The sequence below is a fragment of the Paramormyrops kingsleyae genome, chromosome 17, assembly GCF_048594095.1.
Source record: "Paramormyrops kingsleyae isolate MSU_618 chromosome 17, PKINGS_0.4, whole genome shotgun sequence".
Lineage (NCBI taxonomy): Eukaryota > Metazoa > Chordata > Actinopteri > Osteoglossiformes > Mormyridae > Paramormyrops > Paramormyrops kingsleyae.
In genome coordinates this window covers 2,816,272-2,837,645 of record NC_132813.1, presented here as the reverse complement: position 1 = coordinate 2,837,645, position 21,374 = coordinate 2,816,272, and the positions used below count along the sequence as shown (strand labels likewise).

The 21,374-nt window shown below is 47.4% G+C and overlaps 1 protein-coding gene across 3 annotated transcripts in view; it reads right to left on the bottom strand.

Annotated features, from left to right (window-relative positions):
• Nucleotides 1-4,926: 4,926 nt before the first annotated feature.
• The window catches only part of si (sucrase-isomaltase), a 38,123-nt gene continuing 21,675 nt past the window's right edge, over nucleotides 4,927-21,374 (bottom strand). For all 3 annotated transcript variants that reach the window (XM_072701663.1, XM_023792690.2, XM_023792689.2), the window contains exons 21-48: nucleotides 21,216-21,340; nucleotides 19,843-19,931; nucleotides 19,018-19,067; nucleotides 18,686-18,859; nucleotides 18,414-18,560; nucleotides 17,752-17,955; nucleotides 17,449-17,603; nucleotides 17,153-17,321; nucleotides 16,250-16,346; nucleotides 15,936-16,048; nucleotides 15,502-15,627; nucleotides 15,270-15,398; nucleotides 14,917-15,024; nucleotides 14,777-14,839; nucleotides 14,565-14,681; nucleotides 14,202-14,292; nucleotides 13,494-13,632; nucleotides 12,586-12,719; nucleotides 12,345-12,379; nucleotides 12,133-12,249; nucleotides 9,587-9,735; nucleotides 8,894-8,978; nucleotides 8,692-8,748; nucleotides 8,440-8,564; nucleotides 7,671-7,759; nucleotides 7,283-7,332; nucleotides 6,714-6,890; nucleotides 4,927-5,265 (exon numbers count right to left, since the gene is read on the bottom strand). In XM_072701663.1, the coding sequence (XP_072557764.1) occupies nucleotides 5,188-5,265; nucleotides 6,714-6,890; nucleotides 7,283-7,332; nucleotides 7,671-7,759; nucleotides 8,440-8,564; nucleotides 8,692-8,748; nucleotides 8,894-8,978; nucleotides 9,587-9,735; nucleotides 12,133-12,249; nucleotides 12,345-12,379; nucleotides 12,586-12,719; nucleotides 13,494-13,632; nucleotides 14,202-14,292; nucleotides 14,565-14,681; nucleotides 14,777-14,839; nucleotides 14,917-15,024; nucleotides 15,270-15,398; nucleotides 15,502-15,627; nucleotides 15,936-16,048; nucleotides 16,250-16,346; nucleotides 17,153-17,321; nucleotides 17,449-17,603; nucleotides 17,752-17,955; nucleotides 18,414-18,560; nucleotides 18,686-18,859; nucleotides 19,018-19,067; nucleotides 19,843-19,931; nucleotides 21,216-21,340 (3,192 nt within the window). In that variant the 3' untranslated portion in view covers nucleotides 4,927-5,187. The remainder of the gene's footprint in view (nucleotides 5,266-6,713; nucleotides 6,891-7,282; nucleotides 7,333-7,670; nucleotides 7,760-8,439; nucleotides 8,565-8,691; nucleotides 8,749-8,893; nucleotides 8,979-9,586; nucleotides 9,736-12,132; nucleotides 12,250-12,344; nucleotides 12,380-12,585; nucleotides 12,720-13,493; nucleotides 13,633-14,201; nucleotides 14,293-14,564; nucleotides 14,682-14,776; nucleotides 14,840-14,916; nucleotides 15,025-15,269; nucleotides 15,399-15,501; nucleotides 15,628-15,935; nucleotides 16,049-16,249; nucleotides 16,347-17,152; nucleotides 17,322-17,448; nucleotides 17,604-17,751; nucleotides 17,956-18,413; nucleotides 18,561-18,685; nucleotides 18,860-19,017; nucleotides 19,068-19,842; nucleotides 19,932-21,215; nucleotides 21,341-21,374) is intronic.

Sequence of the window (21,374 nt, the reverse complement as noted above, 5' to 3'; positions counted from 1 at the left end):
ATTCTAATAACGGGGCAAGAGCTGCTGCTGAATGACAGACTGTCTTAGAGACGTTTGTGCTTCAGTTCACAGAGAGTTCTTCTGGGAATTACTAACGAGGGCCGGCTCGTGGCAGTGAGTAATCACAGCGGCTGTGTATCAGTAGCCTGGGTGAGGCCGGCATGCCCGCAGCGCGGCACGCTTACATCCTGGAGGAGGGACTCAGGCACAGACGCGGGAGGGAGCGCAAATCCACTGAGCCGCGGTTTACCACGTCGTTAATAAATTGGTGATTGCTGCCACTGACCTGTAATACGTAACGGCGAGCAGGCGAGTCCTCTCTAGCATTTGACTGGAAACACTCCCACTGGAGCCGTGTATAAGCAAGTAAATGGAAAAAGGCAAATACTGTAAGACTTACACTTGTTTGCTTGGGATGTGGCTATTGTGCCTGACCAAACCCTGTTTAATTGGGAGAGGATTTCCAGTTAGTGCAATTTTAACTGTGCTGGTCCCCCTCCCTGCCAGTCTGTAGTATGGTTTGAAGCAGCCCTCTCCCGGTTCACCGTCAGTGCAGAAGGACCCCCCCCCCCGACAATCCCAACAATTACGTGGCCATTTCCCCGCAGAGATGACAAAGGCTGAGTGATTACGGTCAGCCTGTCCTGGTGGTGCCTAGATCCTCCACCCCAATCCGCCCCGAGAGCGTGGGATCGAGCGTCCAGCCCCGCCCGTGTCTCAGCGGTCAGCCTCCTTTGTGGACAGTCACACAAACACAGATTTGTAATTGTATCTTTGTGGGGACTCTCTATTCATTTCTATGGGGAAAACTCTAATCACAACATGACGACCTTAACCCCTACCCAGCCCTAACCTTAAACACAAGTAACCAAACAAAATACAAGCATTTTGGTATTCTTGGTTTTATGATTCCATTCAATGATCGTTGTGGGGACCTGAAAAATGGTCGCCACAACATCAAAATAACAGGTTTTTATTGCATTGTGGGGAACATTTGGTCCCCACAATATAATATAGGCCTAAACATAATCTACACACACACACACAGACACACCCTTAAGATCTGTGTTAAAGACAGCTACTGCAGGGTGGTCAGACTCTTCCTCCAGCCGATGTTATGCCTCTCCGCTGGACAGCTGTAATCTCCTTTCAAAAGTTTGCAAAACTTATAAAACAAAATAAAATTAAAATAAAAAAAAAATAAAAAAACACAGGGAAAACAGCATTTAAGAAGGAGCCAAAATGCCATATTTCCGTGCTTAATGTCCCGTAAAACACAATTCAGTACCATTTGACCGGCACCGTTATCTGCGTCGTTATCATCAGGGGGTGGAGAACCATTAGTCCTGGTTAGGAAATTAACCAGCACAGCCAAAAACTAGCAGCCCGTGTCTCTGCGCATGTATTTAAATAAAATCAATCACAGCCGGTTTAAATGGCCGGCGACGTGCAGAATTTACGGTTTTCATGGACATGTCACATATCCGACGAGGTCCGGCAGTGCCGACGGATTAAGCGGAGCCGCCCCAGTACCGACTTCTCCGGACGCCTGCCCTGGGAGACCCTGCGCCCCGCTCACACAGCCGCCATCGCGATCGTCCCCCTCAATCCTGCGTGAATTATACATGAAACGGATCTGAACCCAAACGCATAGCGAGCAATTAACGAGGCGGCGGCTGGAGGACACCCCCCTTGCCTCGCATCCGCTTTATTCTCTTAATGGAGCCGCGACTCTCACATAAAAAGAGGATCAGCAGATCGACTGACCCGAAAATCGACTTCCTCAATTGCTTATTTAAATACCGGTTTACATCGGCCAGTTTTTAATGGATCAGCCTCTAAGCCCACCACTATGCAAGCAGAAATGTGATATTTTGGGAAGCTGTCACGTCATACAGACCTCCACAGATGTACTGGGACAGGGTATACTGGGTTTAATGGGAGCTGGTCATCCACAGGATACTGGCGTGAAAAGGCAGAAGTATTGAAATCTGGGAGGAAAAAAAACATGAATAAAGTTCCTGTTTGTGTTATGTGAATGCTATAGAATATGTAATAACTGATGGAAATTAACACATGTAGTGGAGTTGAAATTTAAAGGAGATTTTTGTATAATTTAGAAACATCCCCTTGCTGCTAAATATTGTGGAAAGAATCAGGGCTGAATAACATGATTACTGGTAGAAGAAGAACATAAAGCAGTTTAATGTACGCAACACGTCTGGGTGAGAAACTTAAAGACTTTCATGCATCCTTGTTCAGGATGCACCTTAATTAAACCAATTAAAATACTCCAACTGTAGATCCAGCTGTATGACTGACTACCATACAGACACAGCCATCTGTTATCTAGCTAAAAAAATAATTCAACAAATACCAAATAACTGATTTCACCAAAAGGAAAAAAAATGCAACAAATCATATTAGCAGATAGATGCCTGTGAATGTGTGTGTGTCACACAAGAGGCGGATTCTTGGTGAACTGTCTGCCCCCCCCCCCCCCCCCACCTGCATGTCACAGGTCACAGGTGAGGTGGGGGTGAAGAGGCGGGGTACAGCCACCCCAGATCCACGTGACGCCTTTTATTGTGGATCGAAATGCTCCTGACGTGAATGCCATTGGAATAGCAGTGTTTTCCTGGATGTTTAAACTCCCCCTTCAACTTCTCTGTTTTCAGGCTGCTTAACCCCCACCCCCCATTCCGACAGCGTTTCCTCAGAGTCTCCATTCTGATCCCAGAATAACTCAGCTGGGTGGTGGTCTGCACACTGCTCAGGGCACAGCCGTGGTGTCTCTGCACACACACACACACACAGACACACACACACACACACACACGCACCTCAATAAAAAGTTCAGGTACAAGTTAAAGATCGACTCATTCAGCATCTGAGAGGAGTGTCAGGTTTCGTTTTAGTAAAACTGCTTCCTAGAGGCTGTAAAAACAAACTTCTCTGAGACAAACACAAATGAATAAAAGAAAAAAACAAAACAAAAAAAACCTATGACTGGCCCAGATGGGTCCTGAGGTGTGAAATGAACAGGGCGCACTGTCAAGATAGAAAAGTCAGATTCTTCCAGAATGTTCTGGGTGAAGCTGCGTTTGGGTGTGGCGCGTTATCATGGCCTCGTTTTTGCTGTGAAGGGCGTCGCGGGCGATAAGCGAATTGCACAGGTGAGACCCAAGGTAATGCGATGGAATGCGGAGGACTGCGAGAAAGGCGATTATTTGCCCTGCATTCCTGTTGACATCACCAGAGAACTTCATTACCCTACAGCTGTCTCTCTCTCTCTCTCTCTCTCGCTCTCTCTCTCCTGCTTGCTTTTCTTTCTCTCCCTGGTAAGCTGTCTCATGGCAGTGTAAGCCTGCTGTGGTTTGATGAACACTGCTGCACAGACATGAACGTGTGCATGACAGAACATGACAGAGGGGTCCCTGTAAACGTCACCGCAGACTATAGGAATGGGAGGACTGCAAGGCCCTACTGTGTTACCTGCCGTGTTCACACCCCCGGTAGGGTATATGCCTGTTACAGGGCTCAAAAGGTACATACTGCTGTTATAGGTAGCGCAATCAGTACTTTACTGATGAAGAGAGTAGTAATGAAACACTTCCATGAGTACTTTACTGATATAAAACGTACTGGAATAGGGCTGCCATGATTACGTTTCTGATAGAGACAGTACTAATTTTGGGCTCCCATGAGTACTTTATTGATGAAGGAAGTACTGGTGTAGAGCTGTCATGAGTACTTCCCTAACAGAAGATTCTGATGTACAGCTGCCATGAGTACTTTACAAAAGCAGAATGTACTGCTGAATGTATTGCTGAGTACTGCATATCCCTGCCAGTGACAGCTAATTTTTCAGTTAAACTACGTTTAGCCTGCTCTGTGAGTACATGGCAGTAACTACCCAAGTGTAACTCTTGCCCCCCCCCACTCCGCTCGCAGTTGTTTGCTGTTACAAGCTCTGTGTCAAAGGTTTATAGCAGCTGTAAATTAGTACACTGAGCAGTGGCATGTTTCTGGACAGTAACATCTTCGCAGTCATCCTTACTCTGCCACTTCAGCACCGGGCACAGCGCCAGGCCGCTGGCGGGATGGTGTCCCAGGCGCATCTGCTGCGGTGCCGTGGCGCGGAGCACCTCGGCTGACCGAAATCGCAGTGCTATCTCTTTCCACGGATACTTCCGGAAGGTAATATAGACACACACCGATGACATGTAGATTTTCCCCTGTATGCATGAACCTTTTGGGAAAAAGGCTTAGAGAGGGTCTGTATTTTGGGATTATACGCTGGGGTTTATCTTAAACGTATTTTTCTGAGCACTGTATCACACCCTTTCAGATGTGCTTGACCTTTTCACCTATAAATATGCCTTGTGAATGGAGCAGTGACCCTTTACCAGACCTTATGTGCAGGGCAGCGACCCTTGACTTTTGACCTTAGGGGGGCATGACCTGTCTGTGAAGCGCACATCAGCAAGCTGTCACTGCGCTCAGGTGGATGTGAGAGTTACGTGGCCGTCACTGGATCTGCTGATAAAAAACCATCTGGAAGGGGGGGAGGGGAAGTACGGTCGCCCCCCTGAGACGCCGCACCTGCATTGCTCTGGGTGGACAACATAACAGCCATTAGCAGGACGAGTAACAAGGGGCCAAACCGCTGGCACTGACTCCCAGAGACATCACCTGGGGGGCCCCGGATCCGCGTTCTCATTAGCGCCTCACTGCAGTGTTTTCCACCACTGGCTCATCCCCCAACCAATGCCAATTAGAGCGGAAATCAATTAAATTCCCTATTGCTATAGTCGCGCCATTATAGTTACACCTGTATGAATAATTGGCAATTGCATCATTATGTTGGCATCTAATGGGGCAGGAATCTCACCCTTTGGACAAAGTGACAGACAGGTATTCATGTCCGATTCCTTGTCGTGGGACTGGAAAACAATGGTCCTGGTTTATTGTTCATTAGTTTGGTATTAATATATCATTAAAACATGCAACAGATACAAATACTCCAACATAATGTTTTCATCAAACTGATCATATCACATATACAAAATATCGTCAGCAAAATGGCCGCCGTTCATTAATCTGTCATGGAGAACATCTCTGAGCACTTTCTGAACATTTTTTTCCTTCTGTATGATTCACGCGGCTCGCCTGCAGGAGTCCCAGTTAAATAGCAGTTCTCCATGTGATGGACATCTCTTCGTCCACAAAGAAGGATCTGTCTGTCACATCGATCACGAGTTCCTGGAAAACAAAACCGAAGGAAGACTGAGAATGGACAGCGGGCTGTGGCTTTCAGAGGTCACTCAGAGACTTGGCTTCTCCCGCTTCCATGGCTCCCTGCTACCGCTGGCGGGAAGCTTTGTACTTCAGGTCCTGTAAACCGGACCAAATCCTGGCACATCAGTAACTTGATGCACATACTGTATATGAGGACATTGTCGATGACTGATGCCTAGAATTAAACGGCATAAAACGCTGTCACAGACATCATTGATATGTCCAGCTGTATCTGTGTGTTCCATATGATATATCCATCCATCCTGCTCAGGCTCACGGAGGGGTAAGGGCAGCCAAGGGCACGGGATACACAAACCGCCATACATGATGAGAAGTTTACACATAAATTACCTCAATAACAGTGACAATAATAACTTGCCTTAAGTGTTTCTCAGCCCAGTCGTAGGGGACCCCGAGACAGTTCGCATTTTTATTTGCTCCCAGCTCCCAGCCAATCAAGAACATGAGACAGGTGTCTCAGGAGCTGGGAGGGAGCAAAAATGTGGACTGTCTGGGTGACCCGGGGCCCGGGTCGAGGATCACCTCCTTAACACTAGAAAGACTGACTGGGTCAATTGACCCAAATCAAACAAAATCACTGCTATTTCTCATTGAAGTTCTTGCTACAAAAATCTGAAAAAAGTTAGCTTCAGTTAGCTTTCGTTTGACAGCTCATGCATATTTTGGCCAAGCATTTGCCGCAAACAGGACGCTTGCACGTGTCACAGGTAGTGACAGTTTTGTTGCGTTTACAAGTGACCGTGACTTGACAGCTGACTCTTCTCTCAAGTTGCCCTGTCGGTGATGGTGTTATGACTATTATGTTATTGTTATTATGACTTGGTTATCTAATTCATTTGCATGACATTACGTCAATTGACCCAGTCAGTCTTTCTAGGTATATACTGCTGTAAAATACTAATTTCACCAGCAACTTCATTTGTGTTACCATGTTCTGTTCAAGAATGATAAAAAAATAAAAGTCAGATTTTTTCAGATTTTTGTAGCAAGAACTTCAATGAGAAATAGCATTTTGTTTGATTTGGGTCAATTGACCCAGTCAGTCTTTCTAGTGTTAACTTCATGTGTTTGGACTGTCAATATTACTGCTCGTTAAATACCACCCTAAAACCAATCAGACGTCCTACAGCCTGGGGGGGTGGGGGGTGGGGCACGGGTCATGCTCTGGGGAGTGCCATTGATGGCTTTCGCATCTGTTGCACGCAGACTGCAGGAAATCACGGCCACCTGATTCCTTCTCATTAATGCTTGGGATTTTGGGACTTAGCCCCTGGGACATAGACCCTCGGCCTTCTTTTAAGATGGCCCCGCTCTGGTGTCACGTGACAGGACTAGCTAAACTCCTGGGTACCGTGCACCCCCTGCAGAAAGATCCAAGATGGCCTCCTCACCTCTGTATCCTGGACATGGCTGAAGCTTGTGTTGGGCAGATCTATAGGTTGCTCCATGCCACGCTGGACGGTGACCCCCGTAACCAGCTTCCCGACTCCCCACACCCTCAGCTTTCCCAGATGCAGGCGGTCCACGTCAGCCAGGCCGTTGTGTACCACAGTGTTCTCCAGCGTTTTCTAAAACGAGCAGATCCGGGGGGGGAGGGGGCACATCAGCCTGCGGTTTGACAGCCGCCCCCCCGTCGTCTCACTGGTGCGGTGGATGCACATGCAGATATTCACGGGGGAGGGTCAAGATGGTGCAGCAGAGCCAGACATGGGTGCCATATGTTTATTCTAGAAGGAATCCATCCATTTGTCGAATAAATAAATTAAAAACTGACAAACCGCATCACTGTGCGACAAACAGAGGGAGACGTCCCACTGGCAGCAGACAGGGTCCTGATTAATACCCCCATCCCAGGGAACCCCCCCCCCCCCCAGATGTTGGAAAACAAATAAATGGAAATAAACAGCCTTTCTTATTTCTTGCTGTTTGTGGAAAGTGATGTCAGCATGATGTAACCTACCTGGCTGGCAGTGAAATTCGTCAGCAGGTAGTTTCCGTTTTCGTAGGTGTCTGTCAGAGAGTCAGTGAGAGAGAGAGAGAGAAAGGGAGAGAGGGAGAGAGAAAGAGGGAGGGAGGGAGGGACGGAGCCAAAGTGAGAGAGAGAGACAGAGAGAGAGAGAAATGTGGACACCGGGGACTGAGTGACAAGATTCTTTCCACACGAAAAATGTTCCTTAAACAGTCGCCTCCTATTAATTCAATTGCGACCGGTATAAATATCGTTTTCAGAGGGAAGCACTTCTCTGGAAGTGGCCTTTTGAACTTTTCCACCTTTTGATGGCCCACAACGCTTTGCACTTCAAATTACTGCCCCCACCCCCCCATGCGGGGTGAGCTGGATGACTCACCGATGCCCTCCCCGTCATCCCAGAAGAACGATCCCTCAGCGGATCCGTTGTCGTCCAGAGCTACGATGAGACCAAGGGGGTTTTTGCGGCTGCAAGGGGGGGTGTGTGTGTGGAGGGGGGGTGACGAAGCAGAAGAGACACGGCACTTAAACACAGTGGGCACGCTTCTTGGAGGATTTCTACCTGTATAACAGACGGTGGGGGGGGGGGGGGGGGAGGGGGCTGTCGACTGACACGCCGAAACGGAGATGGAGGCTGAGGGGACGGACATTAATATGCATGGCGGGAAACGGGCACCAGGTCAAGCCCGCACTTCGGGAGATGGGTGACACAAAAATGAACACCTACCGCTCAGGTGTCTACCCGCCGCCCCGATAATGACACACGTACAGGTGGGCGGGCGGCGGGCGAGATAATCACCCACCACCCCGGTCTGTCTGCCGCCCACTGCAGAGCCGCGGGATCTGGCTAATTTCACCGGCAGACTTATGACAATGAGACTATCGGACTGATGTGAGGCTTCGGAGTGGCGGCGATCGCGCGGTGTAGATGCTGCTGCCGGGATGCCGGCAGGGGAACTTCCAGAAGAGGGCGCCATGTGACGGGCAGGTAGTGTAATGGAGTCAGGAAGAGCAGGGGGGTGCAGAGTTACCTGAATTGGGTGGGGGGGGTGCAGAGTTACCTGAACTGGGTGGGGGGGTGCAGAGTTACCTGAACTGGGTGGGGGGGTGCAGAGTTACCTGAACTGGGTGGGGGGGTGCAGAGTTACCTGAACTGGGTGTTCTTCGCTGCATCCTGCCAGGGAAGGATGTAGCCGCCTCGGACATGGAGGTTGATGTGGCCATTTGGGGTTTGCAAGGTTACATTTTTGCCTCGGTCCTCGATGGGCTTCGCCTTGGGGTGGCAGGGGGGGACAAAAGTAAACCCATTGCACACATCTCACCGCAGGGCCACGCCCACCTTCAGAAGACATGGGACCTGTCCCATTGGAAAGATCACTGGAAAAATGCTGGTCGCTCACCAAGTAAAAGTCGTACCAACGTGCGTCCGGTATGTAGCCAAGGACTTCAGTGACACCCTGGGGAGGAGAGAGAAGGAAAAAGTTCTTGGTTATTTCCTCGACCGCCCTGGTGCATCATGAGCCTCATAAGAAGAGCAGAAAGTGGGAAAATTTTTGAATGGGAGAAAGCGTCCATCATGAGTGGTGACGGCGCGATCCATACCGGCTCCATGGCGGGGGTGATGAGCAGCGCGGGGCCCCACAGGAACTGTCTATCAATGCTCCAGGTAGTCCTGTCTCTCACAAACCTGGGTGGAAGGCAACCCCATTGTCAGTGGTACGCCCCTCAGTTAAAAAGCACACGGACAACAGCACCACACAAGGCATGAGAAGTGACAGATCGCGGGGGGGGGGGGGGATGGGCTGGAGAGAGAGAGCTCAAGGAAGAATAGAAAGGAGACGAAGTATAACGTGAGCAGAATAAACCTGAGCAAAAAACAGAACAGAAAAGAAACAAAACCAGATTAAGGACATATAAAAAAAGTAATCGAAAGGGCAAAAGTGAAGAAGGGATAGACAGAGGATTAGTCGGAAGAAAAAGAAAGGAAGGAGAAAGCCACGGTAAGGGAAACATCCCAGATGGGACCGCTTACGGTTAGCACCTGCTAACCCATCAGTAAGTTAGCCCCCATAAACCAACACAGGGTCAGTACAGGTGGAATTATCTTGCTTACTCCCCCAGGTCCTAGAGAACTCCAGTTAAATGCTGAAGTTAAGCAGAACCCAAAAAAAGCGGCAAATCCTGTGGGTCTCTGGACCAGAGCAGCCCATCAAAGTCGTACCCCAATGTCGTCCTAAATTTCTGCAGGTCTGAGATGTTATCTCGGTGTTGGGCTGTGGTTTTGCACATACTCACTCGTGCAGTAGGGGCCGGATGACCGTGTTGCCCTGCCTGTGAGCCTCGAACATAAGCGTGTACAGATAGGGCAGAAGCGTGTAGCGGATCGTCAGGATGCGATGTGAGGACTCGGAAAAACTGGCATTCCAAGCCACTGGGTCCTGCCTCTGTAAATGACACAGACAGGCTCGGCGTCACCGTCACTGGCATTCCGTCACATTCACAGCCCTCGGCAACAGCAGTGACAAACGGTAAACTACAGTGTTTCCTCTGCCTTCCCTCACTAAGTACTATCACCCAGGAAACGTTTCTGTTGGCCACTTTTTCCCACAGCGAGCTATGGTTCCCTCAAAATCAGGAACAGGGCTTCAGTAGACATGCCACAGAGTAGCCACGGGACCAGACAGAGCAGCAAGCGTGCAAACGACACACCAAGCGATTAAAACATCACCTTTGCACTGCAATAAACAGCTAATCACCAAGAGCTTAAGTACACTGGCATTGTTTGTTCTTTGATATCTCCTGTTCTGCTCTGTATATGCACCAAGTATTATTATTTAAGCTATATTACGACATATTTTCTGATTAGCATTATTATTACTCACACTGTATAAACTTTGACATATAAACGATTTCCTCACTTCTTTGTTAAAAATAAAAAGCAAAGTTGAAAATTGTGCTAAGATCTTTCTGAGGTTTTTGTTCTCCTTTTTTATGTGTCTTTTTTATTCTTCATGGGCTCCAGCAGAGAAATCCCTTTTCACGCTCTTTGACTGGAGTCACGGAGACCTTTGAAAGCCTCCATCTGCCTTCAGATATCAATACTGCGCTGAAATTAACAGCGGTCCCAGCGATCGATGCTGGCCAGCAGGAATGAGGAAGTGTGTCAAAGACGGGGTGTGTGTGTGTGTCTGTGCGCGCGTGTGTGTGTGTGTGTGTGCGTATGCCTGTTCCACTTAACGCACCGCACTTTTAAAAGATGGGGTGCGCTTTGGAAAACTTAAAACGCCCCCAGACGCTGAGTCTGCGACCTGAATACACATCTCCCCAAACAATAGTCTCGAAAATGGTTCCGGAACATTCCCCAAGTTCCGGAGGAATACAGCGTTTCTGGTTCCGTGGCAGTGACCTCATTGTGATACTATTCAAGATTCAAAGGTTATACTGTGATTGTGTACCACACAGCAAGATTATGTTGGCGATTTCCAAAGTAGATGCAATTCAAACATGAAGTAAATACTATACAAAAGACATAAACAACTTTTATAGAAATAAGTTATAAAGAGACAAACTCTGTAAAAATAACGCTAAAGATTTTGGGCCCCATGACAGCATATCATATTGGGCCCCCAACCCAGATCAATCCAATTATGTTCCAAATTTCTGTCCTTCAATCATCCTAGCCTCCCTCTCCTTTACAGCGCCCCTGCAGGGCTGACAATTATCACAAGTTATTGCAATTGTGCCGTATGCGCAGATCTCTTCCAGAGCACCAGGCCAACACACCGCAGCCTACGCGAGCCCAGCCTCTCCGCCCTGTCCCCCCATATCCTCTCCCACACCCACCACCTCACTCCCGATCCCCCTTCGGGTCGTTTGGACTCTCCATGTCCCCGTACTAAACCAATCGTTCAGAGGAGCGGCCGCATCAGAACGCGAGCATGGGTGAAATGGCGGAACTTTGGCTCAGGGTGCTGAGGGTAAACAGAAATCAAAGGGCCTCGTTAATGAGTGGACACTGTCCCGGCCTCCGGCTCTGACCTCTAGCTTGTTCCCTCTGGGCCCCTCCCCTCTCTCGTCGCTCCTGGGCTAGTCGAACATGTCAGAAATAAACAGCGAGCGAGCCATGTTTGTAAGTGACCCCGAACCGCTCTCCTTCAGCCTCGGGCAACACTGCCGCCGTCTTACGGCTAAACATTCGCTTCATTTTCCTGCAGTTTAAACATCTATTTGCAAGCCATTATGGTTTTATTGGAAGCGAAAGGGGGGAGAGGTGTGTGGGGGGGTAACCTTGAGAATTCAATTTTGCATGCACCTCCCTTCAGCAATGTGGTCATGTCGTATTTCAACGAGGAAATTTAGTAACGCTGCATCGATCCCCGCTGTTGTGCTTATTGGATTTTAGATGTGTCCCGACAATCCGCAAAGGTCAAATTTTAAACAAATACCTGGCAACCAACAGGAGTGGAGTAGCAAGATTACTCTGCTTAAACTTGCTATAATCTCTCTCCTTCTTACATTTTATGCGTTTAGCAGGGGATTTTTATCGAAAGTGATGTATATTCGTTTGAGAAAACAGGGTCAGTCAGTCTCTGGAGAGACTGGGGGTTAAGGGCTTAGTTTAAGGGCCCAACGGTCAAACTGCACCGCCAACCCTGGGATTTGAACCAGCGACCTTCTGATTCACAGCGTTCTAACCCACAGAGCCAGACACTGACCTCACGGTCTGACCCACAAGCCATTGCACAGGGTTGAGTCATACGGTAGAAATGAAGACAAAGGGTAGCTGTATGTACGGGACAAGATTCACATGCCACCGGGAAGGCAGGGCTGTTAAAACTCACTCGGTTGCCCTTGCCGTTGTGGTTGCGAGAGTATGGGTAGAAAGCACCCAGCTCCATCCAGCGGAGACACATCTCATACTCGGCTTCCTTGAAGAAGCCACAGATGTCTGCTCCAGTCTACAAGAGCAGCCGTTTCATTTTATTAGTCACATGATTCAATGATGCACTGCAATTGGTTGATTGTTGGAGACAGTAATTGAAACAGAGCTTACATATGAGATGCCAAACAAACTGAACTCCAGCATGCCTGGGTGGTGGAAAAAAGGAGAAAAGCATCATGGGTAGGGGTACATGGGTAGGGGTATGTCTGAAAAAATAATGACAGTGCTTCAACATTCTGATTGCGAAACATTCTCTTTTTAAGTCAGTGGTGTAGCATGACGAAAATGAACGTGAACGGAAAACAAAAACGACATGGTCGGTGAGATGTCCCCATGTCACATCTCCACCTACCAATGACCGACTTGTAGAGCTGGTCCCAGCTAGCGGTGTTGTCTCCTAACCAGTGGCCCACCCATTTCCCACTGGAGGGATACGTGGACCGGGAGATCACCACCCCTCTCTTTTTTGTGATGTTCAACAAGGCACTGATGAGAGAAGAAAAAGTAAGATTTGGTTGATTATAAGCAAAAAACAGTAGTGATGAGAATTGCTCTAAGTACTCAAAACACTCGGTAGCGACAATTCTATGAATTAACAACGCTTGGAAGCGATAGCAATATATCCATGTATTCATAGATCTTGGTAGCAGTATCTTTTCGTATTAACAACAGTTGGTAACAATAGCGATAGCTTTGCGTACTCATAGCACTGGGTAGTCATACAGACAGCTCTACATAGCACTGGGTAGTCATACAGACAGCTCTACATAGCACTGGGAAGTCATACAGACAGCTCTACATAGCACTGGGTAGTCATACAGACAGCTCTACATAGCACTGGGTAGTCATACAGACAGCTCTACATAGCACTGGGAAGTCATACAGACAGCCCTACATAGCACTGGGAAGTCATACAGACAGCTCTACATAGCACTGGGAAGTCATACAGACAGCTCTACATAGCACTGGGTAGTCATACAGACAGCTCTACATAGCACTGGGTAGTCATACAGACAGCTCTACATAGCACTGGGAAGTCATACAGACAGCTCTACATAGCACTGGGTAGTCATACAGACAGCTCTACATAGCACTGGGAAGTCATACAGACAGCCCTACATAGCACTGGGAAGTCATACAGACAGCGCTACATAGCACTGGGAAGTCATACAGACAGCTCTACATAGCACTGGGAAGTCATACAGACAGCTCTACGTAGCACTGGGTAGAAATAACACTGTGTAATCAGCCTATACTCACTCATAAGTGGGTTTTGCCTGGGACCATCCATAGAGACTGTGAACATCATAGTGTTTGACAGGTGTGCCATCAGGCAGATGCTGCTCACTGTTCATGCACAGGGTCTTGTGGTTGAGGCCCATGTGTTTCGACTCCAGGGCTGAGAGATATGGCATGGAAGCGTGTCCTAAATTAGTTGTATGCCAGTGGATCGTACAAGTTTAAGCTTTTTTTCAAGTTGTAGCTATGCCTTGCTAGTTTGATGTCTCCCCAATAAAAACCAAAATCACAGGATCTGGGTATCTCACAGAAGGCATGTTGGATCTAAAAAATACATCTCTGCAGGCTCTTACATTTGTCTCATTTTAGCCAAACTATGAACACCTCAGGACAAGATTGGTCTCAGTAGGTAGCCTATCCTATGCCTTCAGCTAGCCTGCAAATATTTGACAAATTCAAAGGCGGAATATAAATAATGAATATTTTTATTAAGGTACTTTTTTATGAAACGTGGTTTAAATTCTTCCCACTCATCCCCTCCACTTGCTCTGGTCAGCAATAATTTTATGAAGCCCCCATTGAAACAGAGGTATTTCATATTACTAAGATAAAAATGAAATTTCCACTCCCCAGGAGAAATAAAACATCTTTTTGAGGAGCAAAATTTCCCAGCGAGCTGCAGAAACAAACGGCTGAAGGTGCGACACGGGTCCGAAAGCGTGTCCTTACCTGGCATGTAGGGCGGATCGTCGTACATCACAGGTCCTGGACATTTTCCATCCACTGTCCCGTGGACGAAGCTCACTGGCTCATTCATGTCCTTCAAAGGAAATGAAAGGTTGCTCTGTAATTTTGCTGGAATGTCAGCTTGAAGCTCATCCTATGACCTGGCATACAGTATGTGCCACTATGTTGTTCCCATAATCTTGTTCGTTATAGGCCACTGCTAACAATGTAATGAATGCACTGAGCTATTTTTGTCATCTTTGACTTGGAATTGTGTGCGTAAATAGATATTTCATTATAATTAAAAACATCCTTATGCACACAAATGAGGTACGTAGGCCAGGAACGAGCCCGAGGAACACCTACGATCCATAAGCCGTCGAACTTCAAAGTATTGTTGTAGTACTCATCGATCTCTCTGTACCACCATTCGATTGTTTGGTTGCGGAAGAAGTCTGGGAAGGCGGTGTACGCCCTGTACAGCTGCGGAGACAAACCGGGGCAAGATGCTTCTATTTCAGAAGACTCTGAAGCGAAAGGTGGATATTATGTATGATGGTAGAAGTGAGACACTGTACCTCCACTTGAGTATCCCAATTCAAAGACTCATTGACTGTGACATTGGGGAGGTCAGGCCACACCTAGAATGTAGTTTCCCTGGTTATTATTATTATTTATCATTTTATAAGTATGTCAATCATTTCTCGGTTGAGTTTACCTTTCCCCACATGATCTCGTCACTGTCAGGCCATTTGATGAAAACGTTTTCCTTTACTCCACGGGTGAAGGAGGGGTAGATCGTCTCATTGCCCGCAATGGCAGGGTCCTAAAGAAAACAAGCCATTTACGGATCTGGGAAATGGTCCAGTGACATGTTCAGGCCATAGAGGGTAGAGGGTGCTGCGATTCTCAGTTAGATAAACAGAATGGCTTGTGAGCAAATGATGGAAAGCCTGCAGCTTAACTATGATACGCCGTGAAGGAAAATACAAATGTGCGGAGGTTGACTGCTGTAGTTTCTTCCAGGCAATGGAAAATATCAATGCGTTCAAGGTAAGTCTGGGCACCTACCAGGATAGGGATGAACTTCATGCCATCTTTTCTCATGCGGTCCACGAGAGCAGGTAGATCCTTGAAGTCTTCACTCAGAGTGAAGTCCATTTGCCTCTCCATGTAGTCAATATCTGCATACTGGACATCCTGAAGGAGACAGCGGCCAAAGATCACGGATTGGTGAGTATCAGTCCTGGATATCCATTTACATTTAGTACCCAGTTACAGACATAAAGTGCCAGGTGCTTACGTAGGGAATGCCAGCATCCTGCATCTCATTGTATAGGTTCTCAATCTCAGTGGTATTTTCGTATCCATAGCGACAGAGCTGGAATCCAAGTGACCAATAGGCTGGCAGAACTGGACGGCCAATCAACTGTTGAAAAATGGAAAAAGACAAATGAGTCAGCCTGTGAGTCCATAGATCCATCCAGTCCAATGCTATCCAGGCCAGGACCCCAGAGATCCAACTTGTTGTGGGACCGGTCTCAGAATGCTTTGGAAAGAGCCATGCCATTAGGGTTTGACAGAGCTGAATCTCATCCATGTTTTGTCCTCTCTATAAATACTACAAAATACTAGCGCTGCAAATGGAGTGTCAAGGCTCGTCTTAGCATGACCTGGTTGACAGATAGCTTCCACACATGCACAGGCACACACACAAAGGTGAAAGTGGGTGCTTACTGCTGTGTACTGCTGCACCACCATCTCTGGTGCAGGACCGAAGACCATGAAGAAGTCCAGGATGCCACCGATGGTGCGATACGTTAGCGCGGGCGTCGGCTGAAGGGTGACATCTGACGTGAAGATACATGTGGACGAAAGGAACGCCTGTCAGGGCTAATTCGCATCAGTACAGACGTCAGCGTCAAATACGGTGCAGCTATAACATCATTCAGAATGATATGAGCCATGGAGATAGAAACAGCTTGCTTGTAGAAGTGCTTCTACAACTGCTAGAATGGAAGGAGAGCGGGGGGGATGGGGCAGGGGCTCACCCATAGCATTGCTGTTGAGCAGGAGAACCCCATGTGCATCGCCTGTGTTCTCCAACCCCATGTAGAATGGGTGCACGCCATAGGAGTTCACCTTGTACTGTAAGTTTGGGGAGAAGAAAGAAGGGAAAAACCATGGGGGAGTTGTGAGTGTGAGTGCTGTAGGTCTTCTCCGTTTTCTCCTGAAAAATGGAAGTGTTAACACATGAATTATGGTGGGGGGGGGGGGGTCCTTCTGGGGTGAGGAGCAGGCAAAAGGTCTTTGGGTTGGAAGAAGATGGTCAGGAGCTTGTGTACTGATGGGAGGTGACATCTACTGACAGTACACTTTGGATGGCACTCTTCAGGGAGCTTCACACTCCACATGAGGAGAAGCAGACCTTCCCAGGAACACTGTGGTTCAGGGCAGTTTAAAGTTCAACCTCCTCACATATGCCCCATTTCATTTTTTAAACTTTTTAATTGGAGGTCTTTAGAATTGTTTCCTATTTAACCATGTGTGTGTTTCTTTAACATAAAAATAGTTCTGTAAATGAGCATGGTCACATGGCCTGGTGAGACGACAGAGCAGAACCGGATTTAAGGCTCTCGAGGAACTGGTGAGGTGGGAGTGTAATGGGAGGATTATGGAAAGCAGACATGGGATTATGCGAAGACACAACAGAAAACGCTATTTGAGCTGTATAGTGTGTGACGTGAAGGCCCAGAGGGGAAAATGGGAAGAGGAGGGGGTCATGGTGAATGCCTCAAGGGACACATTATTCTGGAGGAGGAATGAAAGAAGTACCAGAGAGCAAGGAGGGAAACAGGAAGAAGAAGACTTCGGAGACCTGAAGGAATGATTTGAAGGATATAGGGTTTGAATGGATAAGAAGGAGTCAAAATGTAGGGTGAATAGAAGCATACCCCAGGTGGCTGGTCTTTGGAGAACATGCCCCAAGTGTTCCAGTTGAGGTCATGAAGGTAGCTGGTGTGTTCGGTCTCTCCAAAGCCATAGATATATTGGGAGGGAAGGCGTGTGGAGATCTGAATGAAGAGGTCAGAGAAGGTGAATCCAGGGAGACTGGAGTCCCATCTGTGAATGGGAAAATGGGACAGCAGATTAACCCAACCTTCTCAGTCGTTGGAAGCTGCTGGCCACCTCGCTTATTCACTCTCACTTGCTAATAGACATTGTGACAACCTGGTGTGTCACAACTCACATCACAGTTCCCGTGTTCTTCCGGGTGACCTTGATCCCGAAGGGTTGCTGTGCTACGCTCACTTCGTACAGTCTCTTGTTGGCATCCATCTCAGGTGTGGGCGGTATGTCAAGCGGAACCGGCACCTCAAAGCGCTTCTTAACAGGGTCATAGATCTATAGATGGATGATAAGAAGAGCTGGTTTCCTGAAGTCTAATGCAGCCATGAAGTTAACTATTAGCAAGCGTGCCTTTGCAATCAGAACTGAGGCACTAAGATGGTGTCTTGTGTATGTTTACTAGAAAACTATAGAAATACAAAACCTTAAATTGCAGCATGGCACCACTCAGGTAGTTAATCTCCACTCTAAGTTTGTCAATGTCGGGGGAATCTGGTCGCCGGCTTTGTAGCTTGGGGTCACGTTGGATGTCCACCTTCCAGCCAATGGTGTTGTTCTCAACTTTGAGCACAGCATAACCATAGTCCGTGGGGTAGAAGCACCAAGGAACACGAGTAGTGTCGGTTGGCTAAATATAAAGAGGATGTACTTTTTAAGTAACGTTGAGTAACCCAATGTACCCCAACATGGTATGGTCTTTGAGTAACATTGAGTAACCCAACGTACCCCAACATGGTATGGTCTTTGAGTAACATTGAGTAACCCAATGTACCCCAACATTGTATAGTCTTTGAGTAACATCGTGTAACCCAATGTACCCCAACATGGTATGGTCTTTGAGTAACATTGTGTAACCCAATGTACCCCAACATGGTATGGTCTTTGAGTAACATTGAGAAACCCAATGTACCCCAACATGATATGGTCTTTGAGTAACATTGAGAAACCTGGTCCACCCCAATTTGATGAACTCTTTGAGTAACACTGAGTAGCTTAATTCAGTGCTTGGGTGAAAAGACAGGTGCCTATGGCAAGGGTGGGTTTCCATGGTGAAGGTGGGTTTCCATGCTTTGGGTTCCCACTCACCTCCCAGATGCAGCCCCTGGCCTTACAGTTTGCCTCACTGACGTTGTCACCAGGGAGGCAGTCAAACCTCTCCACCAGAGGGAGTGTGTTCCACTTCACTGTGTAGTTTTGTCCCAGCTCCAGAGTGAGGTTTTTCACGTACAGCACCTGTGTGTGTGGGTTCAGTGTGTTGGGTATGCGTTTGAGTGCGACGGCACAGAAACAGAAGCAGAGACATTAGATTTGAGGAACTGGGGAGTAATTTCTTGGGGAGCTTGGTGGCAGATGCTTACACTCTTGACAGCATCATAACGAACGTTCTCAGCTGGCACTTTGTTGGTCGTGTCCCCGTGGGTCACCTCCAGGGTGCCGGGACTTTTCGTCACCCCCAAGACAGTGATGTTCTCAAACTTCAAGTTGTTGGGATCAGTGTATCCATTCCGTAGGACCGTCATGGTCAACACATCCTGAAGGATAACTCAGCTGTCAGGACACAGGTGTGTGCACACACACACACACACGCGCGCACACACATACACAACAGAGGGAGAAATATGGTGACACCACATGACAGTAACAATTCAACATGCTCAGGTATTCCACTAACAATATGATATATACATACATTAGCCACTGAGAACTGATAGTGGATATATGCTCCAGATTCCACTGTATCTGCAAATCAAAGGATGAAAAAGAGTGGGGGAAATTTTTATTAGACACAGGAAGCCAAGGAGGAAAGGCTCAGTGGACTTCTGAGGCCGCAAGTCAGTGAAACTGAGCCTCATGCTGAAGTAAACAACCTAACAAAGACAGAAGCAAGCAAACTTTATTTCTCGTTTCGCTCTGAGCTAATATGGCGCATCACCTGCCTCTGAGGTCAGATGCCAAACTGCTGAGCTGTGGGAACATCACTAATCAGGAACTTTTATTCTTAATAAGGCAGATTAACTGCTCCTCACACTTGGAGTTATCACATCACTAATCTCAGCTGCAGTGCCCCACATCGGACCCTCCTGGAAGCATAATTGAAGGGCGGCAGCCTTTCACTCACGTTTTATATACAGCTGTATTTGACTCCCATTGTATTGTAATTAACCTTATAGGACCTTACAAGATTGTCCCACCAAAACAGCCAAACACAGCCACACTCACACCCACCCCCAGGAAAACACAGCACTCACAAAATGCAGACGAAACATTTGATAGAGCTGCACTGTTTGACATTTTATTTATAGCTATTTATTAATCGGATGCTTTTATCCCAAGCAACGTGCATTTTTTGTAGGGTCAGACAGTATCCCTGGGGCAATTGCTCTGCCGACTCTGCCGATTTGACCCAGCAACCTTCTGACCATTGGCACAGTGCCCCCCCCCCACCACATTACCCCCAGAAATGCACGTCACATAGAAAACAATGGACAGGTACACAAAAGAAGCTGCTGGTTACCTCTGGAGTCCCCGTCATCCCAGAAGAGTTGCCCTGAGGCGTGCATGCTGTCGTCCAGGGCGATGAGGAGACCCATGGGGTTCTGCCGACTGGGGAGACATGGGACCACACCCCACAACACACTCACAATAGGGCAATGTACGAGTATATATACACACAGCTCTGGAAGAGACCACTGGTTTAATCGTGTGAATATAAGCCTGGTTTAATATTGGTTCAGCTGGCAGAAGCTACACTGAGCAGCAGGATGCTTCCAGGCTCAAAGTTTCTAAGACAGCAGGACACAAGGACAAAGTAGAAGCAGGAGACACTGGGAATGACCAGAAACCAGCCAGGTAGAGGGCAGAAGCAACTTTCTAATGCCAGAGATGACCATCAACCTATTCAGTAGTGCCTCATAAATCGAAGAATGACCTTAAATGACCTTCAAAAAGAATGGGAAACCTTAAGTGGCGTGAAGTGCACTGCTAGGACAGTTCGTAACAGGCTCCTAGAAGCAGGACTGAAGACCCATAAAGCAAATAGGAAGCCCTTTATCAATGAGAATCAGGGAAGAGCCAGGCTGGAGTTTGCAAAAAAATGTACATTTTACACAGGCGCATATGCATAAACTGAGAAATGAGTGAAACTGAAAATTTTGCTGTGGTCTCTTCATTTGTGTATGTGTATATTTTTTGAGCAATCTGTCTCATGAATGTAGCTGAACCAACATGCATCAGAAATGTGCAAATAAAGTGAAACAATAAAAATAAAATAAAATAATAATGAAATGGAAAAAGTTGGGGTTTGACAGAGTAGAGATGCAGGCTTCATAAATTCACTAGCAGAAACTTCATGTGGAATCAATATGGCATTTACTGCACTGATATTTACTTGTCTGTGTTTTTTTCTAACATGGAGGTAACGTTAAAGAAGGGCGTGGAATTTACTCCCTGCTGTTAAACGTTAGTACAGCAGGTGGTGAAGTGGCTGTGATGACTTTCAGTTTAGGAGCTTCTTTTGCTGTGTGCTTAAGAAATGTTTTTAAACCTATACAGAACTATTCAGACATATAAGGTGTGGTTGCTTGGTATTAGCACTGATGTGGGGGCTACGCTCGTGCGAGCATTACTTACACAAAAATGTTCTGAGGGTAGTATTATGTTTGGTTCAGAGCGATAACCAATCAGATTGTAGAGGAGGTGGGTCCAAGAAACTAGAGGACAAAGACATCTGATTGGTTGGTCTCACCTCCTCTAGCTGCTTGGGCTCCCCTCCTCTACAATCTGATTGGTTATCTCCCTGACTCAATCATTTCCCATTTTTGTGTAAGTAAAATTGCCATGAGTGGGGGTTACAGTAAGAATGCTTTGGGGATGGGGGACGCCTCCTACCTGTAGACGGTGGTCACTGCAGGCCTCTGTGTTGGTAGAATGGCCCCCCCTCGAATATGCAGGCCCAGCTTATCCGCCGTGAGGTTCATGTTGATGTGCTGCTTGCGGAAGGGCAACCTCTCCTCCTGATTGGTGGAGAAAGAAGTTTGAGGGGACGCT